The sequence below is a fragment of the Mollisia scopiformis genome (genome assembly GCF_001500285.1).
Source record: "Mollisia scopiformis unplaced genomic scaffold LY89scaffold_25, whole genome shotgun sequence".
NCBI classification, from domain to species: Eukaryota; Fungi; Ascomycota; class Leotiomycetes; order Helotiales; family Mollisiaceae; genus Mollisia; species Mollisia scopiformis.
In genome coordinates, this window is record NW_017263605.1 from 356,317 (window position 1) to 381,105 (window position 24,789).

At 48.3% G+C, this 24,789-nt stretch overlaps 7 protein-coding genes across 7 annotated transcripts; 4 read left to right on the forward strand and 3 right to left on the reverse strand.

The window, feature by feature from the left end:
* Nucleotides 1–1,298: 1,298 nt before the first annotated feature.
* Nucleotides 1,299–2,897, reverse strand: LY89DRAFT_787120 (uncharacterized protein; the record flags this gene model as incomplete). Its single annotated transcript, XM_018223042.1, has 4 exons — nt 1,299–1,723; nt 1,776–2,002; nt 2,051–2,520; nt 2,571–2,897. 4 exons carry the CDS (start codon nt 2,895–2,897, stop codon nt 1,299–1,301), a joined length of 1,449 nt encoding a protein of 482 aa, XP_018065080.1.
* A 974-nt stretch (nt 2,898–3,871) lies between these two features.
* On the forward strand, nt 3,872–7,874 carry LY89DRAFT_249746 (ARM repeat-containing protein). The gene is made up of 7 exons (XM_018206182.1): nt 3,872–3,931; nt 4,035–4,328; nt 4,386–4,605; nt 4,673–4,848; nt 4,895–5,326; nt 5,377–7,448; nt 7,497–7,874. The coding sequence occupies exons 2-7, from the start codon at nt 4,146–4,148 to the stop codon at nt 7,702–7,704; spliced, it is 3,291 nt and encodes a 1,096-aa protein (XP_018065081.1). The 5' UTR covers nt 3,872–3,931; nt 4,035–4,145; the 3' UTR covers nt 7,705–7,874.
* A 1,268-nt stretch (nt 7,875–9,142) lies between these two features.
* LY89DRAFT_655525 (uncharacterized protein) lies at nt 9,143–13,125 on the forward strand (the record flags this gene model as incomplete). The annotated part of the gene is made up of 5 exons (XM_018212348.1): nt 9,143–9,220; nt 9,260–9,500; nt 9,564–11,622; nt 11,695–12,016; nt 12,489–13,125. The coding sequence occupies 5 exons, from the start codon at nt 9,143–9,145 to the stop codon at nt 12,804–12,806; spliced, it is 3,018 nt and encodes a 1,005-aa protein (XP_018065082.1). The 3' UTR covers nt 12,807–13,125.
* Nucleotides 13,126–14,646: 1,521 nt separating this feature from the next.
* On the reverse strand, nt 14,647–15,388 carry LY89DRAFT_739723 (uncharacterized protein; the record flags this gene model as incomplete). Its single annotated transcript, XM_018220494.1, has 5 exons — nt 14,647–14,660; nt 14,724–14,796; nt 14,845–14,931; nt 14,980–15,294; nt 15,347–15,388. 5 exons carry the CDS (start codon nt 15,386–15,388, stop codon nt 14,647–14,649), a joined length of 531 nt encoding a protein of 176 aa, XP_018065083.1.
* Nucleotides 15,389–17,177: 1,789 nt separating this feature from the next.
* Nucleotides 17,178–18,471, reverse strand: LY89DRAFT_626275 (histone deposition protein Asf1). The gene is made up of 4 exons (XM_018211102.1): nt 18,199–18,471; nt 18,102–18,141; nt 17,743–18,051; nt 17,178–17,693 (listed from the first exon to the last, which is right to left on the reverse strand). The coding sequence occupies exons 1-4, from the start codon at nt 18,305–18,307 to the stop codon at nt 17,300–17,302; spliced, it is 852 nt and encodes a 283-aa protein (XP_018065084.1). The 5' UTR covers nt 18,308–18,471; the 3' UTR covers nt 17,178–17,299.
* Nucleotides 18,472–18,676: 205 nt separating this feature from the next.
* Nucleotides 18,677–22,658, forward strand: LY89DRAFT_710519 (Suf-domain-containing protein). The gene is made up of 5 exons (XM_018217833.1): nt 18,677–18,713; nt 18,762–19,635; nt 19,684–20,115; nt 20,160–21,183; nt 21,234–22,658. Exons 2-5 carry the CDS (start codon nt 18,832–18,834, stop codon nt 22,262–22,264), a joined length of 3,291 nt encoding a protein of 1,096 aa, XP_018065085.1. The 5' UTR covers nt 18,677–18,713; nt 18,762–18,831; the 3' UTR covers nt 22,265–22,658.
* Nucleotides 22,659–23,967: 1,309 nt separating this feature from the next.
* On the forward strand, nt 23,968–24,512 carry LY89DRAFT_674854 (uncharacterized protein; the record flags this gene model as incomplete). The annotated part of the gene is made up of 3 exons (XM_018213466.1): nt 23,968–24,234; nt 24,267–24,417; nt 24,496–24,512. The coding sequence occupies 3 exons, from the start codon at nt 23,968–23,970 to the stop codon at nt 24,510–24,512; spliced, it is 435 nt and encodes a 144-aa protein (XP_018065086.1).
* Between the last annotated feature and the right edge of the window lie 277 nt (nt 24,513–24,789).

The following is a 24,789-nucleotide window of genomic DNA, read 5'->3' on the forward strand; positions in this document are numbered from 1 at the left end:
CTAATAGGCATACAACCTCACAAAGTCCATCTCGAAATCCCTCAACCATTCCACCAAGTCCTCCAATCCACCCAACCAAACCCTAGCCAGGCTAAACAAAATCCCTCCTTTCCCCATCCCCTTTCCCCGCAATACCAAAACCCTCCGACCCCTGTTACCCCGGAGCAAGATCTCGATACCGGCACCCAGCCGCCTCATCCCAGCCATGAAAGAGGAAACATCACATGCCGATCCGGGGACGCTCTTACGTCCTCTCAACGTAAGAAGATTCTCCGCTGCGGTGAGAAATTGGAGACAGAATTCCGATTTTTTCTGCTGGTCATGCTGGACATTTATTTAGGTAGTTTGGGAGATTGTGATTTCTCCGGAGTATAAAAAGTCCGTTCCACCAACAGAGAAACTTGAAGGACAGAACCACCATTTCTTCAGAACCTGAACCCCAAACACCAAAACACCAAACCCAGTCTCGAAAATGCACCTCTCCCTCATCCTCGCGACCGCCATCCTCAGCTTAGGCGTGCCATGCCTAGCACAGGACCTCACAGGTCTACCTACCTGCGCTGTTCGTCTCTTCCCTTCCTCCTCCTTTCCTCCGTCCCCCCTTGCCGAAGTACGAACAAAAGCCCCAACAGCAAACTTGCTTCGAAGATAACTTTGCAAATACGAGCTGTGCTGACACTGATATCGCGTGTCTGTGCGCCGATACCACGTTCTTTGATGATGTAGAGATTTGTGTTGTGGGGGCTTGTGATACGGCGGATGTTGATTGTGAGTTTTGTTTCCTTTTTGGGAGGTTGGGAGGAGGTTTGGAGGGAATTTAGCCTGGGAGGAGAGACAAGAAAGAAAGCTAATATGAAATAGCAACGCTCACTTGGGCGACGACAGAGTGTGATGCTATTGGAGAGCCGTTGAGGAAGAAGCGCGCTATTCTTGGACGCAGGCATTAGACTTGCTTTTCTTCTTACCTACCTATGTGTCAATGGAGGACAAAAGAATGGGAGGCCAGAGGGCAAGGATGGTATTGCCTAGCTAGCTAGCTACTTGAGGAAACTAGTCTTTGCTGGCATATTATCTGAATCTCTTCGCTTCATGTCTTCATATCTTCTCAAGCTCGCGCCCTAGAATGCTTGCCGTAGAATTACCATTCATCAATCATGTGACGATTCTCAACGTTCGTGAGCCCACCGAGTGGCTCTTAAAAACGGACTGCGTGTAGTGTACCGGCCTGCCGAAACAGCGAAGTCTATGCCAATAGCTTTTTGATGGATATCTCTCCTCTAGTTCCCGGTATCGCTCACTCATCTTCGTATTTCAGTGCTTGAATTTCGTGCTGAGTCGAAACTTGGTCGCACTGAACTGCTTGAGCTGCGGCGTCTTCGGGATCTCTGGTCATTGGGACTAAGAGGATTAAGACCCGATTGGCGGGCAAAGAGGTTCAGAATGTCGGTAAGGGAGATGACGCCAGTCAAACGGCCGGATATCCGAGCGCCAGGGAGAGAAGCGGCTGAGACGGCTGGGAAGACACCGGACAGAGATGGAGATGCTGGAGTGGAGTTGGAAGGCGAGGAATGGAGAGCGTGAGTGATGGACGGCGTGGCTAGTGGTGTAGCTGGTGCTGAGGGAGATGGGGACGCTGACTCAACGACCCACATTCTGTGTGATCTGGTGGCAACAAGCTTGGCTACTGTATGAGCAAGTGTAGAATATGGATTGACGTGGAATACTGTGTGAAGGTCAGTGAAGAACGAAAATATTTTGATGTATTTTAACCGTACCAGGGAAGGAATCTTTGCCATCGCCAATGCCACGCTCCGAGAGAATGACAGAGACGAAATGGATGCACGTAGACTTTAGAAGTGGAATGCTGCTGCTGTTGGTGAGCAGCTTCACATCTGCAGTCGAGATATTTCCAACGACATTGGAAGCATTGTCCACCACAGCCACGCTTGTAAGACCTTCATCGCTCATAAGTTGGAGAGCATCTGATAGGCTTCTATCTCCACTATTATCATATTAGTGTGTAAGTCCAAGAACTAGAACGAATACATACTTGATGGCAATGGTTTGAGGAGTTCCTATTTGCAAGTCTTTCAAGATCATTGGATACAATGCATCAATAGCTGCGAAGCTCGTGCCATTATCCCAAAGAAACCTGACCAGCTTCAACTGGCTCAAGATACCAATAACCTCCGTAGTGCCGTCTTTGCAAACCAATATTCTGTGCACACCACTTCCAAAATGTTCGATAGCTTTAGAGAGGTCCGCCGACTCTGGTAAAGTAACTAATGGACTCTTCTTTGCTAAGGTTTGAATGTCTCGTACTGGTATAGAAACCCCTTCGCGAGCTTTCTTTGCCAACGCATCGAAGACATCTACTTGACCTTCTTCCGGGTTCGCCAGTCCAACAACAACGAGGAGATATGCATTCAGGTCGCTATAATCGAAGGTTCCGCAGGCACTGGTATCAGAGGACTTTTCGCGTAGGAGAATAACGTTTGGGGGTCCCAAGTCGACCAGCAGCTGGAAAATGTTTAGAAACTGTGATCAATCGTATAAAAAGGAGACCTCACCTTCGTAGCCTGTTCGACTCCAACATCAAGCTCAGCCCATCTCACTTCAGTATTGTCGATAAGCTCTGCCACGCGTATTTGTCTCCAATCTCGTCCAACAAATTTTGGATCGCTGCTTTTGGGAGCTGGCGGATGATTGAGAAGCTCTTGAACAGCAGCTTGTGTGAAGGATGGATGACGTTGGGAACGTGGAGAGTGCCTCAAGTTCTCTGCAAAGCTCGAGCGATGGCTTAAACTGATCGTTTGGCCGTTGTTTGGACCTGGCGAGGGGCTTGATGTGCTCTTGCGGCCGGGAGGGTCAAAGTGTGGGACTGCGGGGTCTGCCATCTCAAGTTTGGTCGCGATATGAAACGTTGGTATTGGGTATTTTAAAGCTTTGGTAATGCAAGTGAAGTTCGTTGTCTGTGATCAAGTTCATAAGTACAATCTGCGAGGTTGAAGTAGTGAAGAGACACGAGATACGAAAGCTGGAGATTCGCGTTTCTCCCCAGTTGCGGGGTGTTGGTGTTGACACGTGACTGATATTCAATGATCTCTCCACATTGAGTTTTGGCTACAGTCGATCTTGGAGTCAGACCAGGGTGGCAAAAGCTTGAGATAAAGCCATAGTATTTGATGCGGGAGATCCAAAAGACAGGACTGAGCTACGGCGGGAAGTGGGACATCAAGGGTCTTAGAGTACCGGTACAGGTACTACTACTACTCGGATAAAAATATACCTCCTAGAGAAACATCCATAGCTTATTACAACAATCCCTTGCAGATCCAATGGATTAGCTGGATATCAATTACTTCGAAATCTATAATACAAGTGCACAATTCGCAGTGTGGGTAAAGCAGCCAGCGTACAGCATGTTGTCCTTGACAGACATCCGGCTGTTGATTGCTCCGAGGCGCCTTGTGGTGCAAGGCTCTTTGCCGAAATACATACTCTGCAGTAGAGCATATTAGTATCTGATCGAATCGTTTTAGAGAACATTAAATACAGGAATCTTTTCCACTGCCAATTCGTAGAAATTCCCTTCAACAATAGAAGAAATGATGTCAATGTTGTTGTATATTTTTGACGTTTTATACCTGGGATGCCGTAGTTCACGCTAACGGGCCAATGGCGGCTCTCCGCTGCCATCCACCCAAATTTTTTATCTGGTTACTTGTTAAACCCCACCACGCACGCGTCTCGACTCCAAGACAACACCAACACGACTCTTTCTATTCTCCACCAGCATCTTCGCGATCATAGATTCCGTGCGCAAGATCTGTAACTTCCATCATTACGTTCTGTCATCAAAAATCTGGAACTTGGAGCATAGAGTATCCAGTGGCCCAGTCGCACACCGCGCCGCGATTCGAAGACGAAGGTATGGTTCGCACAGATATTTCACAACATTACCTCGCACGAAGTCTTGCGTCCTCTGCCTCTTGAGTTTTCCATTACTTTGCACTCTGCTGACAGACGAATAGCAATCGAAAGCTGCCCGATCTTCTTGGACAACCACTTCGTATTTTGCTTTAGCTCACCTCCTACCCTCCTTTGCGCCTCCGAAACCCTCCTCCTCCCTTCACTCCGGCAACATGTCGGTCCTCCCAGCCGACGTGCATAATGAGCTCACGCAGCTGCTCGATGCTCTGCAATCAGCCGACAATAGCGTTAGATCTCAAGCTGAAGAGCATCTGGCGAACAACTGGACAACTACAAAGCCTGAGATGCTTCTGATGGGCTTGGTTGAACAAATTCAAGGCTCGAACGACCCTACAGTAAACTCCCCCTCATATATGCCCCTTCTGGACTTGCTGACATCCTTCTCTGTGCAGACACGCTCCTTTGCTGCTGTAATATTTCGACGGATCGCCTCAAAATCTCGCAAACTTCCAAATGATCAAACTGTCGAACTTTTCCTCTCTCTACCACAAGAGCAAGGCTACGCGATTCGATCGAAGCTGTTGGAGGCATTAGGTTCCGAATCTACAAATGCTGTACGAAACAAAATTGGAGACGCCGTTGCTGAGATTGCAAGAGAATATTCCGATAGCAGTATGTATTTTCGTGGATGATCATAAGAATTGAAACAGGACCAGGAGATCCGACTGACAACGACCAGAATCACAATGGCCCGAAATTTTGGGTGTTCTCTTCACTTTAAGTATATCCAAGGAAGTTGGACAACGAGAAATTGCATATAGAATATTCTCGACAACTCCTGGGATTATAGAGAAGCAGCACGAAGATACTGTACTTTCAGCATTCACCAAAGGATTCAAAGATGAGGATGTCTCGGTATGTGAAGCAATATCACGATTCGTATTCTACTAACCAGAGATAGGTCCGACTCGCAGCTATGGAAGCCTTTGCGTCGTTTTTCAGAAGCATCAATAAGAAGAGTCAGCAAAAATACTATGCTCTGATCCCCGAAGTCCTAAATATTCTACCTCCTCTTAAGGAGAAGCAAGAATCAGAGGAGCTGACTCGAGCTTTGGTTTCTCTTATCGACCTTGCTGAAGTTGCGCCTAAGATGTTCCGACCACTCTTCCACAACTTGGTAGCCTTTAGCGTTTCAGTCATTCAAGACAAAGAGCTCACGGACCAAGCACGCCAGAACGCTCTTGAATTGATGGCAACCTTTGCGGACTACGCGCCAGCCATGGTCAAGAAAGATGCCACGTATACCAGCGACATGATCACCCAGTGTTTAAGTCTGATGACTGACATTGGCGTCGACGATGACGATGCTTCCGAGTGGAATGCTTCTGATGATGTATGTGATTTGTGTATCTGCTATCTTATCTTGTACTAATTGTGAATTAGATGGATCCTGAAGAGAGCGATCTTAACCACGTTGCGGGCGAGCAATGCATGGACAGATTGGCCAACAAACTTGGGGGCTCGACTATTCTTGCACCAACCTTCAGCTGGCTTCCTAGGATGATGAATTCCGAGCAATGGCGAGATCGTCATGCAGCTTTGATGGCTATCTCAGCAATCTCCGAAGGTTGCAGAGACTTGATGGTTGGTGAACTCAATCAGGTCTTAGAACTCGTTGTTCCAGCACTCCGCGACCCTCACCCACGAGTCAGATGGGCTGGCTGCAACGCGCTTGGCCAAATGAGCACTGACTTCGCCGGCACTATGCAAGAGAAGTATCACTCAGTTGTGCTCCCAGCAATTGTTCCAGTTCTCGACTCACCAGAACCTCGAGTTCAAGCACATGCAGCTGCTGCTCTTGTCAACTTTTGCGAAGAAGCTGAAAAGAACATCTTGGAACCATATCTGGACGATCTTCTCACGCATCTCTTTCAATTACTTCAAAGCCCGAAGCGTTATGTCCAAGAACAAGCCCTTTCTACAATCGCTACTATTGCCGATTCTGCTGAAGCTGCCTTTTCGAAGTACTATGACACTTTAATGCCTCTACTATTCTCAGTCCTGCAACAAGAGAACACCAAGGAGCTACGACTTCTCCGGGCTAAGGCAATGGAATGCGCGACACTGATTGCCCTAGCAGTCGGAAAGGAGAGACTCGGAAACGATGCTATGAACTTGGTACAACTCCTGGCTACCATTCAACAGAGCATCACAGACCCTGATGATCCTCAAGCACAATATCTCATGCACTGCTGGGGCCGTATGTGCAGAGTCCTTGGTGCTGATTTCCTTCCCTTCCTTCCAGCCGTTATGCCACCTCTCATGGAATTGGCTAGCGCGAAAGCTGATATCCAACTCTTGGACGACGAGGAACAAGTCGAACAGGTTCAGCAAGAGGAGGGCTGGGAACTCGTACCTCTCAAAGGAAAAGTTATCGGAATCAAGACAAGCACTCTCGATGACAAGCACATGGCTATCGAGCTTCTCGTGGTCTATGCTCAAGTACTCGAGGGTGCCTTTGCACCATACGTTGCGGAAGTGATGGAAAAGATCGCATTGCCAGGTCTCGCATTCTTCTTCCATGATCCTGTGCGTGTGGTGTCGGCGAAGTGTGTACCCCAGCTCTTGAATTCATACAAGAAGGCTTTTGGGAACCCCTCGGAACAGCTCGCAGGTCTTTGGAACGGCACCATTGAGAAGTTGTTAGAGGTTCTTAGTGCCGAGCCAGCCATTGACACTCTCGCAGAGATGTATCAATGCTTCTATGAATCCGTGGAAGTGATGGGCAAGAACTGCCTCTCACAACAACATATGGAGACATTCATCGACTCAGCAACTTCCGCTCTCGAAGACTACAAGGACCGTGTGGCCGCCAGAGCAGAAGAGAGAGAAGAGGGTGGCCAAGAAGAAGGAGAGGAAGAGTCTGAGGATATGCTCTTTGCCATTGAAGATGACCAAACCCTGTTGTCGGATATGAATAAGGCCTATCACTGCATCTTCAAGAATCACGGCGTGTCGTTTCTCCCATCTTGGGAACGCCTTCATGCCACTTACGAGCAATTCCTCAAGAGCCAAGACCCGACTCAGCGACAATGGGGCTTATGTATTATGGACGACGTTCTCGAGTTCTGTGGCGAGGAGAGCTGGAAGTACAATAGCTATATCATCGAGCCTCTTGTGGCCGGATGTAGAGACCCAGCTCCCGCGAATCGTCAAGCAGCTGCGTACGGAATAGGTGTCGCTGCACACAAGGGTGGACCACAATGGTCGCAATTCCTTGGACCAGCAACAGAGCTCCTCTTCCAAGTTACACAATTCCCAAATGCACGAGGAGATGACGATGTCTACGCAACTGAGAATGCATGTGCAGCAATTGCTAAGGTGTTGCACTACAATCCAGCGAGCGTACCTAATCAACAACAAGTCATTGTGCAATGGCTTGATACTCTACCGGTTGTGAACGATGAGGAGGCGGCTCCATATGCCTACGCCTATCTTGCGCAGCTCATCGATCAGTAAGTTCCTAATATCTCATTCTCCAAAAGCCTCACTAACAGCAACAGACAAAATCCAGCCGTGGTGTCCCAAGCTGGCAAGGTGTTCATCTTCATTGCTCAAGCTCTGGAGGCCGAGACTTTACAAGGCCAGACGGCAACTCGAATCGTGGCCGCTGGTAAGGCGCTGCTCCAGGGTGCGGGTCTCGATCCAGCTGCGCTGCTGCAACAACTCTCCCCAGAGACACAGCAGACCGTTCGTGCCTATTTCGGTTGATTGGATCTACACGAGCGTGAACCAGGAGGGCATTGCAGGAAGGATGAGAGCGGGACAGGGTGGCACTTTCGGGAAATGGGCGGGACGGCACAATACAAGATTGATGATAGAATGATCCGATTTGATACCACAGTCACACAGGCCTTCGTTTTTTCCTTTGTTTTCTGGAGGTGGATGGATGCCAGGTTTGGCTGGGCATCATTTTAGCATAGCGACGAATCTGATATGAAGGGAGAAGCAAGCAAGAGGTGTGTGGGGGGCTGGTGGCGAATCTTGTGGCGTTTTGTTTGATAACGGGCGAGGCATAGCAGGTTAGCCTGAAGAGCACTTCCCAAAAATTTAATTTCCCATAGAAGCACCTAGACCCGTGAGAGTGATAGCGTTTCTATGCCGCCAGTCCAGGGCGGAGGGGAAGGGGCCAAGGGCCATTGGTGGAGTCTGCTGCAAGCTGATGTCTGGATGGCAATGATGGAGACGTGATGGCATTCTATAAATTCGATGTTCTTGTTTCACTCCTGGTCGGCTCCAGCAAAACCACCATTTGATAGTCTGAAAAGCGGGGCGGGGCATCCGGGTCAGCTCTTTTGTCTGCGTGTGTTGTGTTGTCGAGAAGAGTGGAGTATATGAAGATCTTTCGGGCTCCGAATAGCTCATGTCCCGTACTGGTGGACCGTACAGTACTTTACCTCACAGGTTGTAGATTACATATCAGCTATTATCACTTCCCTTCACGACAACCTTAACCACGTCGCATCGCATCGCATCACCACGCATCACATAACTCACTCACTGCACCGCTCCGCCAACGTGGTTCTATACTCGCACGACGCATCGTGACAGCGCTCCGCGTCCCAGCAAAAAAGATTATACAGTAGTGCGATCCGAGCTGCGGTGCAACGCTCGGCAAGTGATTGTCGAATCAACAACTACAACTTTAACCCGCAGAACAAGCCTTCGTCAAAAACGCACTCAACCCGCTTCTGCCGCTGTCGCACTGCCCTGCAGCAGCTTCCTCCAACTTCATCTCTATCGCCCACGCGTTTTCCTGTGAGCGTGGACTTTCCTCCGTCCGCCCAGCTCCATCTCCATCTCCCAGAAGAGGGCGTCGTGTTGCGAGGCCGTGCATCCCGCTTCAAGACCCTGAGACTTTTCGAGAGCCTGATCGTGGCGACGGGGAAGGACAAATTTGGACACACACTCCCAACAGACTGTCTACCACGGTTGTCTGCCGAACGTTACTCCGCTCAGGGTCATCTGCGTGTGTCGGGACATCCTAGTAGCAAGGCAGGGACGTACGACGACGGCGACCACAAACCGACTCAAATTCCACCTCCATGATATCCTCGCGGATCATTTAGACCAGATACTCTCATGAGTCGTCCCTGTGTCTTTCCAATATCGACGGTCGAGGAAGAAGGACTGGGCTAATGCTGGGACGATGAATCGAAATAACTTCTTCGACGCGCAGTATTCACAGGAGGACCTGCAGCGGCGGGTGGCACAACGAAGAGCAAATGTGCCCTCCCGGACCTCGAGTATGTCCATGGTACCCCAGGGGACCGGACCACAATTGAACGATGGCCCGATGGATATGACGGGCATGATGGGAGGCGGGGACTCGCTGGATGATATTATATTGCAGAATAATAATGAGATGAGGCGGCAGAGTTTACCACAAGGATATGGGAGCCAGGACATCGATCGCAGAGCCTCCATGATGGAGTTCGGTTCGGGCAATGGGACTTTGAATGGATTCCAATTTGGCCCATCAACAGCAACCACGGACCGAAGTATACGTCGCCAATCCGCGGGAGAGATAGATATGGGAGCTGGCTTTCCGGACATGTCGAGTATGTCAGGAGCCATGAACATGGCGGGCCAACCAATGGAATTTTCGTCTCCGATGCAGGCACAAGGTTCACTCGCGATCAATACTAACTCTCCGTTCTCACAAATTTCGACCGATATGATGGGGAACATGATGGGATATGCTCCAATGGGTATAGAAGGCATCAATGAAGAAGATTCTAGTGTTATGAGTGCCAATGCGATGAACATGTTCTCGCCAACACAATTTCCGCAGCAGTACGCACCTACATCTGGCATGGAGGGAATGGGACCTGATTTTATAATTCAATCGAATATGGCGCAAAACATACCTCCACGTCGAAACAGCATGCCGAGCAACGATGGTTTACCAAACATGACCAATGCCTCAATCACCAATGGACCAAATGTCAATTCGCCAACAAATATGAATATGAGCCAGGCTATGGTTTCCTATGCATCCCCGGTGGCATCGACTGTCGCTCAAGCTCAACCATCACAAAACTCGCCCTTCGCGGCTACTCTGGCACCAGAACAATCTCAGTTCGTATCACAATCAACTGAGATGGGACCAGTGAAGCCCCCAGAAGTCAAGAAGCCGAACTACGAAGGAATCTATTCTCAAAGTGGCTTTGATATGCTGGGAGCTCTCATGAAAGTTGCATCGAGAAAAGATCCCGAAGTAAGCTTAGGCAAGGTCGATCTGTCCTGCGCATTTGTGGTTTGCGACCTTACAGCGTACGACTGTCCCATCATATATGTCTCTGAGAACTTTGAGAACTTGACAGGATATAACAAGCATGAAGTCAAGGGCCAGAATTGCCGATTTCTCCAAGCACCTGACGGAAAAGTCCAGGCCGGTGCAACGCGACCGTTCACGGATAACAACTCCGTGTACTATCTGAGAAACAGGATAGCAGAGAAGAAAGAGGCTCAGATGAGCTTGATCAATTATCGAAAGGGAGGTCAGCCTTTTATGAACCTGTTGACCATGATACCGATCACTGGAGAGGAGGGCGATGAATTAAAGTATATCGTCGGGTTTCAAGTTGATTTGGTCATGAAGCCAGCCTCGATCGAAGCCAATGGCGCGGGTGGCTATTACACCATCGATTACTCGCAAAATCAACTACCAGCATACGTGTGGCAACCTCCCGAAAAGTTGCGAATACAATCGGACGGAGGCCAGACTATCAGTCGGGATGATGTTTCCACCGTGCTGAACGCTGTGAATACGAAAACGGAATCGGAACTAACGAAACGAATGTGGGACAAGATTCTGCTGGAGAACACTGACGATGTCATTCACGTCTTGTCATTAAAGGGCCTGTTCCTATACCTATCGCCATCGAGCCGACATGTCTTGGAGTATGACGCCTCTGAACTAGTTGGTACTGCTTTATCGTCGGTTTGCCATCCTAGTGATATTGTGCCAGTTACTCGAGAGTTGAAGGATACTTCGACTGGAGCTTCGGTGAACGTGGTATTCCGAATCCGGAGAAAAAGGAGCGGATACACTTGGTTTGAAAGCCACGGATCTCTGTGCGTTGAGCAAGGAAAAGGACGGAAATGCATAATCATGGTCGGCAGAGAACGACCTGTGTATGCTCTTCACCGACGTGATCTTGAGGCAGCCGGTGGTATTGGCGAGAATGAATTGTGGTCCAAGCTATCGACTTCTGGGATGTTTTTGTTTGCTGCGACTAATTTCCGGACACTCTTGGACCGAAACCCAGATGACTTGGTTGGCACTAGTTTTCAGGCATTGATGCGGAAGGAATCAGGTGTTGAGTTTGGACGAGCCCTGGAGAAAGGACGAACTGGGCAGCGGGTGACTCACAAGCATGACATCTTCAATCGGAAGGGTCTTGTTCTACAAGCACAGACAACTCTATACCCTGGCGATGCTTCTGAAGGTCAAAAGCCTACCTTCCTGGTAGCACAAACTAGACTATTGAAGTCATCATCTCGGAACGTCGCTCCGGCACTCACAAACAACACTAGCAGTACTTCTGCAAGTCCCATGGCTAGGATGGATCATATGTCCGAAGATTCGACTCCAATGACACAGTCGTCTAATATCACCAATATGTCTTCTGCTAATCAAGACATGTCCCTATCCAAGTCCGCTCCTGGTTCTATGGCTATGGTAGGCCCTGTCAGTCAAGCTGGTGGGTCTGGCTTGCCAATCGGCTCGCAAGATCTTGCACTCGCTTCTGAAGACAACATTTTTGATGAGCTGAAGACTACACGATGTACGAGTTGGCAGTTCGAACTTCGCCAAATGGAGAAGAGTAATCGCCTTCTCGCTGAAGAGTTAGCGGTCCTGCTCTCAAGCAAGAAGAAGCGGAAGCGGCGTAAGGGCAAGGGGAATCCGACACGTGATTGTGCAAATTGCCATACCAGAGTGACACCTGAATGGCGCCGGGGACCAAGCGGACAGAGAGATCTATGTAATAGCTGCGGGCTGAGATGGGCTAAACAGGTGAGTCGTAGTAATTCTGAGAACAGTGGCACCATCGGACAATCAAAGGCTTGGCCCCAGTCAGACTCTTCAACATCTCGAAGTTAGATCTAGGTTGACGATACCCTCCCGCCTTTACCTCACCATCATCGCCGTTTGTTTTGATACTCTATTTGTTACTTTCGCTGTTCTCTTTCGAATCAGCCTCACAGTACTCGGCTAGCGATAATCTATCCTAGCGAGGGATGAAGATACGAGGCAAGATGCCGTATTACTTCGATTTTTCGCAACTTCGCCATTGTGCCGCTTCACATACCATGTTCTTACGCTGCTCAAATGTCAACACAACAATACTTGCCAGATTACCCTTATATCTTTGCTTGCTCTGTTCTGTCCTACTTGCCTTGTTAAAGTCAGCATTCCACACTCTGTTTGCCACTCTGCACTAGTATTCACAATCCATCCCGAAGCAAACTAACACAACCATCCACAGACCGGCCGCGTTTCTCCCCGACCTTCCACCCGCGGCGGTAACTCCAGCGATAACACAAAACAATCCCAATCCACCTCCCCAGCCCATTCCTCGCCCCTCCAACAAGAAGTCTCGCAATCCAGATCCGAACGACCAAATCTGAACGCGGCCCCGAGCGGAGCGGGCGATGTAAAGGGTGACGGTGCTGCTATTCCAGGCAGTCTGGGAGGGAGGACCACGACGGAGAGTATCCCGGTCCATATGCCGAGTCTGGGATACAGGGAGGGTGGACAGAGGGGTATTACAAATATCGATGAGAGGGACGAGAATGATGTTTGAGTGAGATCGTGTTGCAAGTTCAGAGGGATGTGGTATCAAATCCAAGGAAGGAGGACTTCAAACTATGACGATTTGCAGGACACGATAGGGCAGCGCAACATACAAACAGAATCAGGTGCAAACGTAGTGGGCACTCAAGAAAGGAAAACCCGCCCATCCTTTTCTCCTTTTGCTTTTTGTTAATAATGACGTTCTACGAACAACGAACAAATGGCTGGCGCATGGCGCTTAATGGACGACAGGCAAGGCAGGGGTGGTGGCAATTTGCAGAATTTTTGTTTGATGTTGTTGTTAGATTACATATCTGGGTGCTTGGTGGGTGGGCGGGGGGTACAGGGGATGGAGGGAAAGGGGGGGGGCAGGGGAGAGGATGGCTATCTTATTGAGAGAGAGGTAGTTGTTGAATGAATGAATGATGAATTGATTGTGTGTTGTTCTGGGACTTGATGCTAGGTGGTTGTGAGGGCTTGTTGCAGGGGGTTTTCAGGTTGTTTGGTAGGTAAGTGACGGGCTGATGACTGGATGACTAGCTTTCCTCTCCAAGTGGGAGGAGGTAGGAGCGAAAACCCTAGTCCTAGTGTATTCCCCTTAGCCTTAACGTGCTTTTAGTACTGTAATTCTGAGGATTAAACTCCTTTCATGTGCACTGCACAGCTCACTGTATTGTTGCATTGCACTTGGGAGGAAGCGTAATTAGAGATGTACTTGATAAGTACAGTGATTAGCTGTTTATTCTATATGGGGAGTTTATATCTATATTTTATTCGAACTTTCGATTTATGGTTCTTGCCTGGCCGGCAAAGATAGATTTGGGGTTGAGAAGTGGAGTTGGTTATAGATGTCAAGCAGGTAAGGGCTGAAAGGGGCTTAAGCGAGATACTAAGTATCGAGTTTTGTGAATTTTTGTGCAGAGATGTTTTAATGGTAGAAATAACGTAGAAAGTCCAAGTGAAGCTCTAGCTCTTGATGTTGAGGTATAAAGGATAGGTAGGAATAGCTCGGGTAGGAGATCACTAAACAAGCTAAAGACACATTGGACCAGTATGGGAACTCAACGTTTTTCATTCTTTGGTGCTATAGAATATCTCAGGCTGTCTCTACATATTGCTCGACCTCATCTCTCATCTGTATCTAGGCAGGTGGCCACTCGTAACATTGAGGACACCTTCCGCGTCCGCAGTCGAAGCACCATGGTTCGGTGGGGTTCATCTCTCTACCGCACTACGGCGTTGGGTTAGCTAAACCTTGAAGAAGGAAGGGAGGGAGGGGAGGGACGCGCACTTGGTGGCAGATCCAGTAGGACATTATGAAGTTTAGTTGAAGGTGGATGGTAGGCATTTTTGCAGAAGTGGTAGTTGGGGATTAGTTATATTGTTTGTGGTGCTCTGGTGTTAGCTTTTGGTGGGTTGTGAGGAAAGGAGGTGGAGGGTGGAGAAGAACGGATTTTATGTTGCTGTTGTTTGCTTGTTGTGAATGTGAATGTGAGTGAGAGGATGTTCTGTCATGCTTTGCTTGGAGAGCGTCACTTTACTATTTGTGAGGTCATTGTGAGTTTGAGGTATATCTGATTCATTGAGTTCTAGATGGTAGGTGGGACCTTTGAATGGATTGAAAAATTAGGAAATAATTACTGGCAAGAATTTGCCTGGGTAAGTGGTTGTTTCATTCATAGGTGCGCAAGTGTTAGTGCTCAAATGGACAAGAGCTGGCATCTCACGCCGAGTCAATAGCGTTTTCTATGTGTAAGATGGGAGATGGAGACTTCATTCATCTAACTACAGTACTCGCAAAAGCCATGCCTACGACTTGCAACTCAGGCCTCACTTCCGTCCTGAGACTCTCACTCACCACGGGCTCGGCGAATGCGCGCATTCATAAAGTCAGCCAACAACCAAGGCACACATGAATCACACTTACCAACCGGATGTCGGCACGATTGATTCTTGCACCTAGCTTGGAGTCCATCACGCGAAAGTGTTTCGGTCTTGCACTATAGCAGGTCAGCAGTAAACATAAAAGCAGATTTATTCTTCCGTACCCAGTGACACACATATTTTTTCGTGTCTGCACGAAGTGCATGGCAGTTGAAACACTCAAGGTTGACTGCAGCGTTTTTGATTCCGCACTGTAGGACGAGTTAGTGGTGATATCTACAAAAGGGCCATTCTCTTACTTGGGGGCAGTTGACGTATGTAGGTCCGAGTCCACTCGCTGAAGCTGGTCTGGATGGTGGAAACATAGAATTCGGAAATGGTCCTGCACGTTGGGATCTGTACGGTGATGGCCTGTGGTAAGAGGGCCCGTATGAGGGCTCCCTGTACGAGGGCTGCTGTCTGTTTGACATTGGTGGGGGCAGATTTGGTACGAGAAGTGCCGGAGGCCTGACTGAGCGTTGGGATCTCTCGGGATAGACGCTTTGCCCATCGGATGGTGGTACGCCTTTACAGCGTACACATTGGACGTTTGTTTTTCTATTGATTGCCCCGCACTATCACACATATCAGTAATGATATCACTGTATTTGTCATTTTGTTTCTTACATTAAAACAACGACCCCAATAACGTTCGTATAGAACTGTCATTGTGAGGTTGTGTGAGGTTGATAGCTTGGTAGTAGTTTTGAGTTCAAGTGATAAGCAGCTCCCAAACTTGGATCTTGGAGACGGTTTGAAGGATGGTGGAATAGAAGATTGAAAGGGCGAAGAGAGTTCAAGATATAGCCAAACGAAGGACATATGATTATTCAGATCCACTACATTCGGATATGAAGACATTCAAACTTCCGAAACAGAATGATCATGATCCCATAGAAACTTGCAACTCCCTCACTGCTCTGATTCAAGACTCAACCCCTGGTGCTTTCACTTGATATGTCGTAACCATAATCGCTCCATCTTCCAATGAGTGCTGTCCGAAAAAAGCCAATTAAATCAACCTCCATGAACTCCATTCGAGGCACCAAGCTCCCATCCTTTTTGAGATGCAATAGTGCCATTCAAACAACACCGATCAACTTTCAGATCCAAACCATAAAGTCGTTCACGATTTGACGTCGGATGCTTCGTCATCTCGAGTCTCCATTCGTTTCCGTTCAGGGTCAGGCTGTTCCTCCCCAACATCCCTGCAATACACACATCTCGGATGCTCACAAGCAGTACAATGACGATCCGATCCGGTGTTATTGACTCCACACTATAGACAAAATCAGTCCAGCCTTCGTCTCCATACCAAAGAACCGCCGAGAACGTACCAGACAACACTTCCAAGGACCCTGACGGAGGGTGGTCATTATGATGTATTCTTTTGGGGAAATGGTGTAAGATGTTGAGAAAACGACAGTGACTTTGAGAGGGTTTTTGGTGAGCTTGATTATTTGCTTTTGGTGATCGCGTGGTGAGTGAGGTGTCTTGAAGCACGAGATATGCGGGCGGAATTGCAAGGGTTTACTGATTGGCTTGAGACATTGCATATCTGGTAGCGGTCAGAAAAGCCACGGCTGAACATTCTGTAGACTTCACACGCGAGAGTATTTTTCAGGATGCTTTATCTAACAAGGGTTCTTCAAATAGAAGTTTATCAATAAATTTTGCCTTCATCTACTGTGATGTTCAAAAAGCCATATACACAAGTCTCTCCTCTGCTGTCTCCACTCTTCTTTCCATTTTAACTCATCTACCACTTATTTGGAGAACAAATGCTACAGGCACTGTGTCCACAATCCTTGCACTTCAAGATTACCATGCTTTGTTGGCGCTTTGAACACTAGGAATAAATCAGCTCTCGCTCCATATCCGGACGGAAATGTTTACCTTGCAGCAAACCCACCATACTATGTCCTCGTGAGTACCTCCGAGTTCATTGACAGGACTCATGATGTATTCTATTGACGGAGTATGTTCTCTTCTTTTGTAGTGTATTGAAGGAGGTGTGTGTGTATTGTTAGGAAGAACTGCCACGATATTTTATGCTTCTCCGTATTGACCCGATGATTCAGAGGCTCGAGAACAGTCTGATAACAGTACTTCATCACCAAAGAACTCTCCTGAGTCGCAGCAAAGAAGATTCCAGTGACTGTCAGCACTATACTGATCATACTGTGTCTTCGGCATATTCAGATATCATAGTGTTCGAGAACACGACAATAGAGATTTCGGGCTCCACTTGAATGTTTTCTCTCTACTGGGAACATGCGAGACCTTTCTACTGTAGATTCCTGCTATCGTCAGTGCGAAGATATAAGACAATTTGAAATGTGACCTTGAGTTTGGTCTCATGGTGGGAACTACCCTCGTCATTCTGCTTGTATCTGGCGGCAAAGGCTCAGATTCGAGATTGTGTGTTCAACACTGCACGACGAAGCTGGATGTAATTCTCGGAAGCATGTATCATCATGTATTTCAGGCGATTGCTGTGCAACCTAAGTACTATCGGAACGCCTTGCAAGTAATACAGTAAAATCTAGACAAGTATGCATGCCATGGGGTATAGTCAGATCAATGTGCCATGACCGCATCGACGTGGTGATCAACAGCACCGTTCGTGCCATTGGGCTTCTCAACACCATCCATTTCCATATCCTCTGCCTCGCCTTCGACTTCTTCTTCCTCGAGCTCTTCTTCGTCACTACCAGAGCTTTCGGCTTCCAAATCTTCGCTGCCATCATCAGATTCCTCACCAGCCTCAACTGCCTTCTCGCCCTCAACTCCAGCCATCTCAGAGTCATCAACCATAGCGTCTGGGTCAGCAACAGCTCCTTCAGCACCCTCGGCAACCTCTTCTTCTTCTTCCTCCTCGGCCTCCTCGGCTCCGTATTGATCTCCATCAGCTACAAGATCTGCCTCAGGCTGCTCTGGAGGGAATTCTGCTGGAGCTGATGCCTCGGAATCCCTGTGGGCTATTAGCTTGTAACTCATAGAAATCAGGCAGGACAACATACCATTTGATGGCAAATCGAGTGACTCTGGGCTTTTCGGCAAGGACATTACGTCTGACCTTCTCGAGGATAGGCTTGGAAGGTGGGTCTGCGTTAAGCTCATCGGAATCATATTCATTGTTGACATAATAGCCAACTCGGACGAACTCTCGATTGTCGTAGGCACAAGTAAGAAGAATAACAGTGACACCTAGGATTTCGGCATCTGGGATACGCTTGGTATCAGGTGGATCCGCTTCGAAGATGAACTTATTGACTCCAACAGGTATGGGACCGACGAGTAGGGAGTCGAGCTCTTGATCGTGCTCATCGCTGGGTATTGTTAGCTGGCTTCGAGCGGCAGAGGGCAGGAAGCATCGTACGAGGTAGCAGAGCCAACGTAAGTCAACTTCCATTCGAGGTCTGTAAAGAGGGTTGTCAGTATAGTGAATGGTCTATAGCATATGCTGTGCAACATACCCTTTTGCAGAGGCTCCAAGCACTCGAAAGTGATCTCGAATTGGTACGAGTCTCCGAACTTGGCTGGATTGTTCAGGACGTTGACGCCCAAGAGAGATACCACAGACATCTTGAACTCGTAGTTGTAGTAGTTGTATTTTGTGTAGTGTGTAATGCGATGCAGAACCAAAACTTTCGGGGCGGGAGAGGGGTGTTTATGGAAAGGGAAGAGGTTGGAAGGGTGGATTTGTGAATGCTTTGAAGGAGGACGGAGGACGCGTTTGAAGGTGGTCGCGTAGGCGGTGACCCTCGCAGGAAGTCGCGTTGCACTTTATTTTTGAAGGATTACATAAGAGCAGAGCGCTAGCACATATTAGGTCTAGCGTATAATCATTGAGCTCAATTCTGATCCTCCTCCATTTCTTGCACGCGACAAGTTCATCATTACGACTGGAACTTTGAGACTGTACACATTCTTTTCTTGACTTTCAAGCCACTTGCGACTCTCGATCGTGCTTCGAATGTGTCATTAACAGGTTGATTATTCCCAACTCTGCAACGATAACCTTGCTGACTCTGACCAGAACAGTTCATCCCTTCATCGATCGCAACTCATTCGTTCCCGATCGATTATTCCTGGAACACAATATCAAAATGTCGGAGGAAGCAGCAGAGATAGCTCTCTTGCACCAAATGCAGCAGGCTGGGCAAGATGGCGGCGCGTGGAAGAATGATGATGCAACTGGGGCCGCAGAGGGCGAGTCACCATCAAATACTGAGAATAACAAGCAAGAAGAAGTCAAAAGAGAAATTGTTGCAGATGATCAAGTTCTTCGTGCTTTATCTCCTTCGGGCGCTGGTGCTGTTTCCAGTGGTGGCGACGATTATGATCCGTCTTCTGTTACTTCACTTCCAGCCATCACAATTGCAGGGCAGGAAGATTCAAGGTCGAGTTCGAGAGCATCAGCTCGGAAGCCGAAGACCGTTGGAGGCTTCATCGCCGATGACTCTGATGAAGAGTACGATGCATCAACACCAATACAAGCTGGTCTCCAAATTCCAACAGGTCAAACTTCTAACCGCGCAATGTCCCCTTCCCCACTCCAGACTTCTGTCTCTCAGCAAGACCTGCAGAGCGAACCAACGAATCAAGGTGATTCAGAGGCCGCACAATCTTCATATGCTCTTCCTGTGAACTCAAGTACTGTTGGAGTCCCTTCTGTGCCAACTCCGACTGCACAGGTGCCTAATTCTACAGTCCCTCCAATTCAAGTCTCATCTGTCGCAAAGGCACGATTACCTCATGACAAAACTGGCATTCTTGAAGACCGAATCAAGGAGGATCCCCGCGGTGATGTGGACGCTTGGATGTCTCTCATCGCTGAACATCGTAGACGCAACAAGAACGACGATGCTCGAGCTGTATATGAGCGCTTCTTCAAAGTCTTCCCCCAAGCTGTAGGTTATGGTGATCTCAACAGCCAGCTGATTGCTAATATGCTTTAGGCCGAGATGTGGGTGCAATACATAGAGATGGAACTTGAGCTCGATAATTTCGGCGCCGCAGAGAACATCTTCGGTAGATCCCTATTGACAGTTCCCAATGTCCAACTTTGGTCAACGTATCTCAACTACATTCGACGTAGGAACGACTTGACGAACGATGTGACCGGTACAGCCAGATCGACAATTTCTCAGGCATACGATTTCGTTCTTGCAAATATTGGCATCGACAAAGACTCTGGTAAGATTTGGCACGAGTATATCCAGTTCATCCGCAGCGCTCCTGGTCAAATTGGAGGTGGTAGTTGGCAAGATCAGCAAAAGATGGATCAACTACGAAAGGCGTATCAGCGTGCAATCATGGTCCCAATGTCTGCTTTGAATGCATTGTGGAAGGACTATGATCAGTTTGAGATGCAACTGAACAAGACGACTGTAAGTTACGTTCTTTCCGCAATAATTCACAACTGACTGTTTAGGGCCGAAAATTCCTCCAAGAGAAATCCCCTGGATACATGACTGCTCGAAGTGCGAACAACTTATTGGAAAATTTGACTCGGGGACTGGTCAGAACAACCCTCCCTCGACTCCCGCCTATGCTTGGATTCGAAGGCGACCAGGATTATTTGCAGCAAGTTGAACTATGGAAGAAATGGCTTGCTTGGGAGCAAGACGATCCTCTAGTTCTGAAAGACGACGACGTCCAGTCATACAAACAAAGAATGCTATATGTTTATAAGCAAGCTGTCATGGCACTGAGATTCTGGCCTGAAACGTGGGTTGATGCTGCTGAGTGGTGCTATAGCAATGGCCTGGACAAGGATGGCGATTCTTTTCTGGTAGACGGAGTTGCTGCAAACCCAGAGAGCTGTCTTGTGGCTTTCAAAAGAGCCGATCGACTTGAGTCTACCTTGTCAGTGACTGAGGCAGACAAAAGCCTTGCTGAGCGAGGCGACATTGTTCGCGCTCCTTTCGACCAATTACTTTCGACATTATATGAGCTGATCGACAAACTGAAGGATCGCAAAGTCAAGGATCTTGCTAAGCTTGATGAGTCGGATGCTATTGATGCAACTATCAGTGCGATCATCAGCAGGGCAGAGGCTGATGATGACGAAGAGGATGCTGCAGCGAAGGACGCCAAGGCAGCACAAAAGGCCACCCAAACCAAAGCCATTCAAGATGGTTATGCTATGCAAACTGAGCTTCTATCTCGAACGATCTCATTTGTATGGATTGCTCTCATGCGTGCCATCCGCCGTGTACAAGGCAAGGGGAATCCTAAAGGCGACGTAGGAGGATCACGACAGATTTTCACCGATGCCAGAAAGAAAGGGAGAGTCACAAGCGACGTGTACGTGGCCGCTGCTTTGATCGAACACCATGTCTATAAGGACCCAGCCGGTACGAAGATATTCGAGCGTGGTGCCAAGTTGTTCCCGGAAGATCCGAATTTCACTCTGGAATATCTTAAGCATTTGCTATCGATTGGTGACACCACAAGTAAGTCTTCCGTGAGAGTTGATTGTAAATGTTAGCTAACGCAGGGATAGATGCTCGTGTTACGTTCGAGCAAGTTGTCAACCGCTTAACCCAAAAACCAGAGTTGTTGCCCAAGGCAAAACCTCTCTACGCCTACTTTCATAAGTACGAATCACAATATGGCGAGCTTTCTCAGATAAGCAAGTTGGAGCAACGAATGGCAGAGGTGTTTCCAGAGGACCCAAAACTTCTTCGTTTTGCATCACGATATAACTCAGAAGGATTTGATCCTACTGCTGTTCGTCTCATCATCTCACCCTCTACACAAATGCGTCCCAAGACCCTCATGCAATCAATCGAAGGACAGCCATCAATGCCGCACAGCCCAGTTTACATGCCAGAGGCCAGCCGTAGTCCTAGGCCCGTACCTATGCCATTGCATGCTACCAATTCACCTAAGAGACCTTTCCCCGTTGAAGAGCTGGAAAACGAGCTTAATCCTCCTCGAAAGCTTGCACGTGGAGCCTCTCCCTTGAAAGGTGCTGCTGGACGCCGACTGGATCAACAGAAGCGATTACAGGGCACTCCAGGCCATGCTCCACCTTTTGTCGTGCCTCGCGACATAACCTTCCTCCTCAATATTATCCCGCCAGCTTCCACATATAATTCAACAAAGTTCAAGCCGGACGCTATAGTGCGGCTCTTGCGAGAGACGATTGTCCCCGACTTCAAGACTTGGAAGCTTGCCCGCGACCAATCAGAGCCTCCACCGCAACGATACGATGGTAGGCGCTCCCAAAATCAAGCTCCCGGTCCCAGTCCTACACAGAATTACCAGCCTCTTCAGTATGGTGGCCAAAATGGTAGCTGGCCTGCACAAGGCGCAGCTGGATTTCCTGCTCCCTATGCTGCTTCTCCTGTCGTGACTCACGAGCGTGATCCGTATCCGGCGGCGTCTGGCCTTCCGCCTCGTCCAATATTCCAACCATCCGTTCCAGAACCAAGTAGGTCTGGATATTACCCGGTGGATGACGCTTCTCGTGGTGGTACGAAGCCTGACATCCCTCCTCAGCTGTGGACTGCTGCTAGTTGGTATCCTTAGCTAACTTGCGTGTGGTAGGCTATTATGGTCGATAGGTGATTCTTCTTTGCCGATGAGACTCGACACTACGGTTGGAGTTTCTCTGGCTGCTGGATTCCTCTTCCTGGATGAAGCTTTTTCGACTAATTATGGGTCTTAATGGGGAAAATAAGTCGGAAGTTCAGCGTGGACGCTGAACGAGGAAAACATTGGTCACTATATTCTGGTATGCCTCGGTCGGCACGTCTTTTCTTTAGCACTTTAGCACGGAAAATGGAACAAGTGGGGATGGCTCGTTCTGCCAAGGGTAGGCGGATATATCCTCGAATGCATGCAGCATGGCGTTAACGGTGGTCTTTTGCAAACAGCAACGCTGCTCTAGGATGTATCATAGATGAAAACAATGCACCAGACCTTCTCAATTACTTTAGTTTCTGCCTAGTTTGTGCTTTTGCTCGTGAAATTATGCTTAGTCATAGGGCTTCCATGAAGTTCGGGCTCAATTCCAGATCAACACATACAGGCTTGGTGAAGGGTAGCCTACCTGCCATCTAAGTGCCCTTTGACTACTTCAGTATTGTTCCTCTCGTAGCTTTGTAGCTACTGCTGTCTGCTCAAAAAGCTAGTGCTGAGACGATTGCAAGCCCAAATATTCGCTTCAGCAAACGAGTTCGCATGTAACGTAGGCCTCCCTATCAATTCGAATCACAACAGCAGAGCACAGAGCTGGGCAATTCTTCCTTCAATGCAGCCTTAGTCGGGTCTTGTATACCAGCTATGCCATTCCCTGCAATGACATACCTTCCTTGCCCTCGTAACAAATGATAATTACTTGCCTTGCACACAACTTCTGCTCTGACTGAACGCAGCACACTGTAATCACAATGAAGTCATGCAATATGTAAAAGTTCATTGAAGTTGTTATGTAATGGCTCTGTTGCTAGCCATAAATGACCCTACTCAACCAAATACAACAGAGCTGTGTGCACATTACCCCTTGCACTTGCCATCTGCCTCGAAGATCTTCCTTCCTCACATATCAAGCTCACTTGGTTAGCTGACGTATGCTTGCACTCTCACAGCTGAGGCAAGAGCGCCGGGAATTAATCGGCAAGTGGTGGTCCGATTCGCTAGCCTTGTTTTCCGACCACAAAAGATCTCGCTCTTTCCCCTCTCCTTCGAACTCCTCACCGGTCGAACACACAACTTTGCAATCCTCAAACTTTTGTATTTCAGGTCCCTGGACTGGAATCAACCTTCATTGTACTACCTCAGTAAGTAATTGGTCTTTGTCCTCTTCGTCCCTCTCGTTTTGCACCGCTGCGATTGCGTTGCGGCTCTGTTTGTTTACTCGTTTGCCTTGGGCACAACGAGAGGACAAAGAGCTCAACAACACAACGCGATTGTATCAGGGGAAGCCTTCGATACTTGCCATCGCCATTGTCAGAGATCGAAGATCCTCTTGCTGATTGTTGAACAGATCGGTGTAGACATTGTAATTCTTTCGAGCTTGAGTCACAACACATCAGGTCCGCCCACTTCCCTCCTTTGCTTCACCTCACTTCTCAATCACTTTCATACATATCTACACAAGGTATCTCTGATCAGAGGTATCGTGGATCATGTCGCGTTCCCCAATTGACCGCACTCGAATCACTATCGTGCTGAATCCGAACACGAGCTAACCACAACACGTTCACAGGAACAGCGCCCTCTAATCCGCCATGGCTGCCCGTTTCCGCGGCGCCCCCGGTGGTGATTTCGGTCACGGGCCTGGTGTCCAATACCCACAAATTCCCGAAGCAACATATGCTGCACAAGGCCCACAGTCAGGTCGTCGTCCCGGCTCTGAAGGCTACGATGGCCCTTCGGAACCACGCCAAAACCCTTTTGGTCAAGGTCTGGGATATGACCCGGCTAGACCAATTGTTAAGGCCAAGGTCATTACCAACACTCGTGTGGAGCTTCCTCCCGATGCTTATCGCCTCGAGGTACGTTTGGTTTGATGTCATTTGTTTTGCAGCTCCATGATGGCTTTTGCTTTTGCGTTGAGGTGTTTTGCTTTGATGTTGTTGGCAGCAAGGTCTTTCGGTCGGATGTAGTTGTATTGAAGCATGATGAGCTTGCTTGTTGCTTGGTAGTAGGATTGTCTTGTGTTGATCTTGTCCTCAACAGTATGTTGGTTATAATTCACAAGGAGTTACTCCGATTGCTTGCTGTTGTACTGGGTGGGAAGTCTTGATACCACATAGCTGTTGTGGTGAATTAGATTCTTCTTGCCTACGCCTGAGCTGGGCAGTAAGTCAGAAGACAACTGTAGTTGCTTAGTCCTTAAACCGATTCACCCAACGCTCCCCTCTTGCCTTTCTGTCCCAGAGCTACTATTCACGCCCAGTTACTTCCAAATCTGGAAAGAAATCAACAGTAAGGCTACAGCCTAATTTCTGATCCTCTGGCCCCCATCGGGTATAAAAGAACCCCTCCTCTCCCACTTCCAACCTTCTTCCTCCATCCACAAACAACAACTTCTATCTTCAATACTTCTT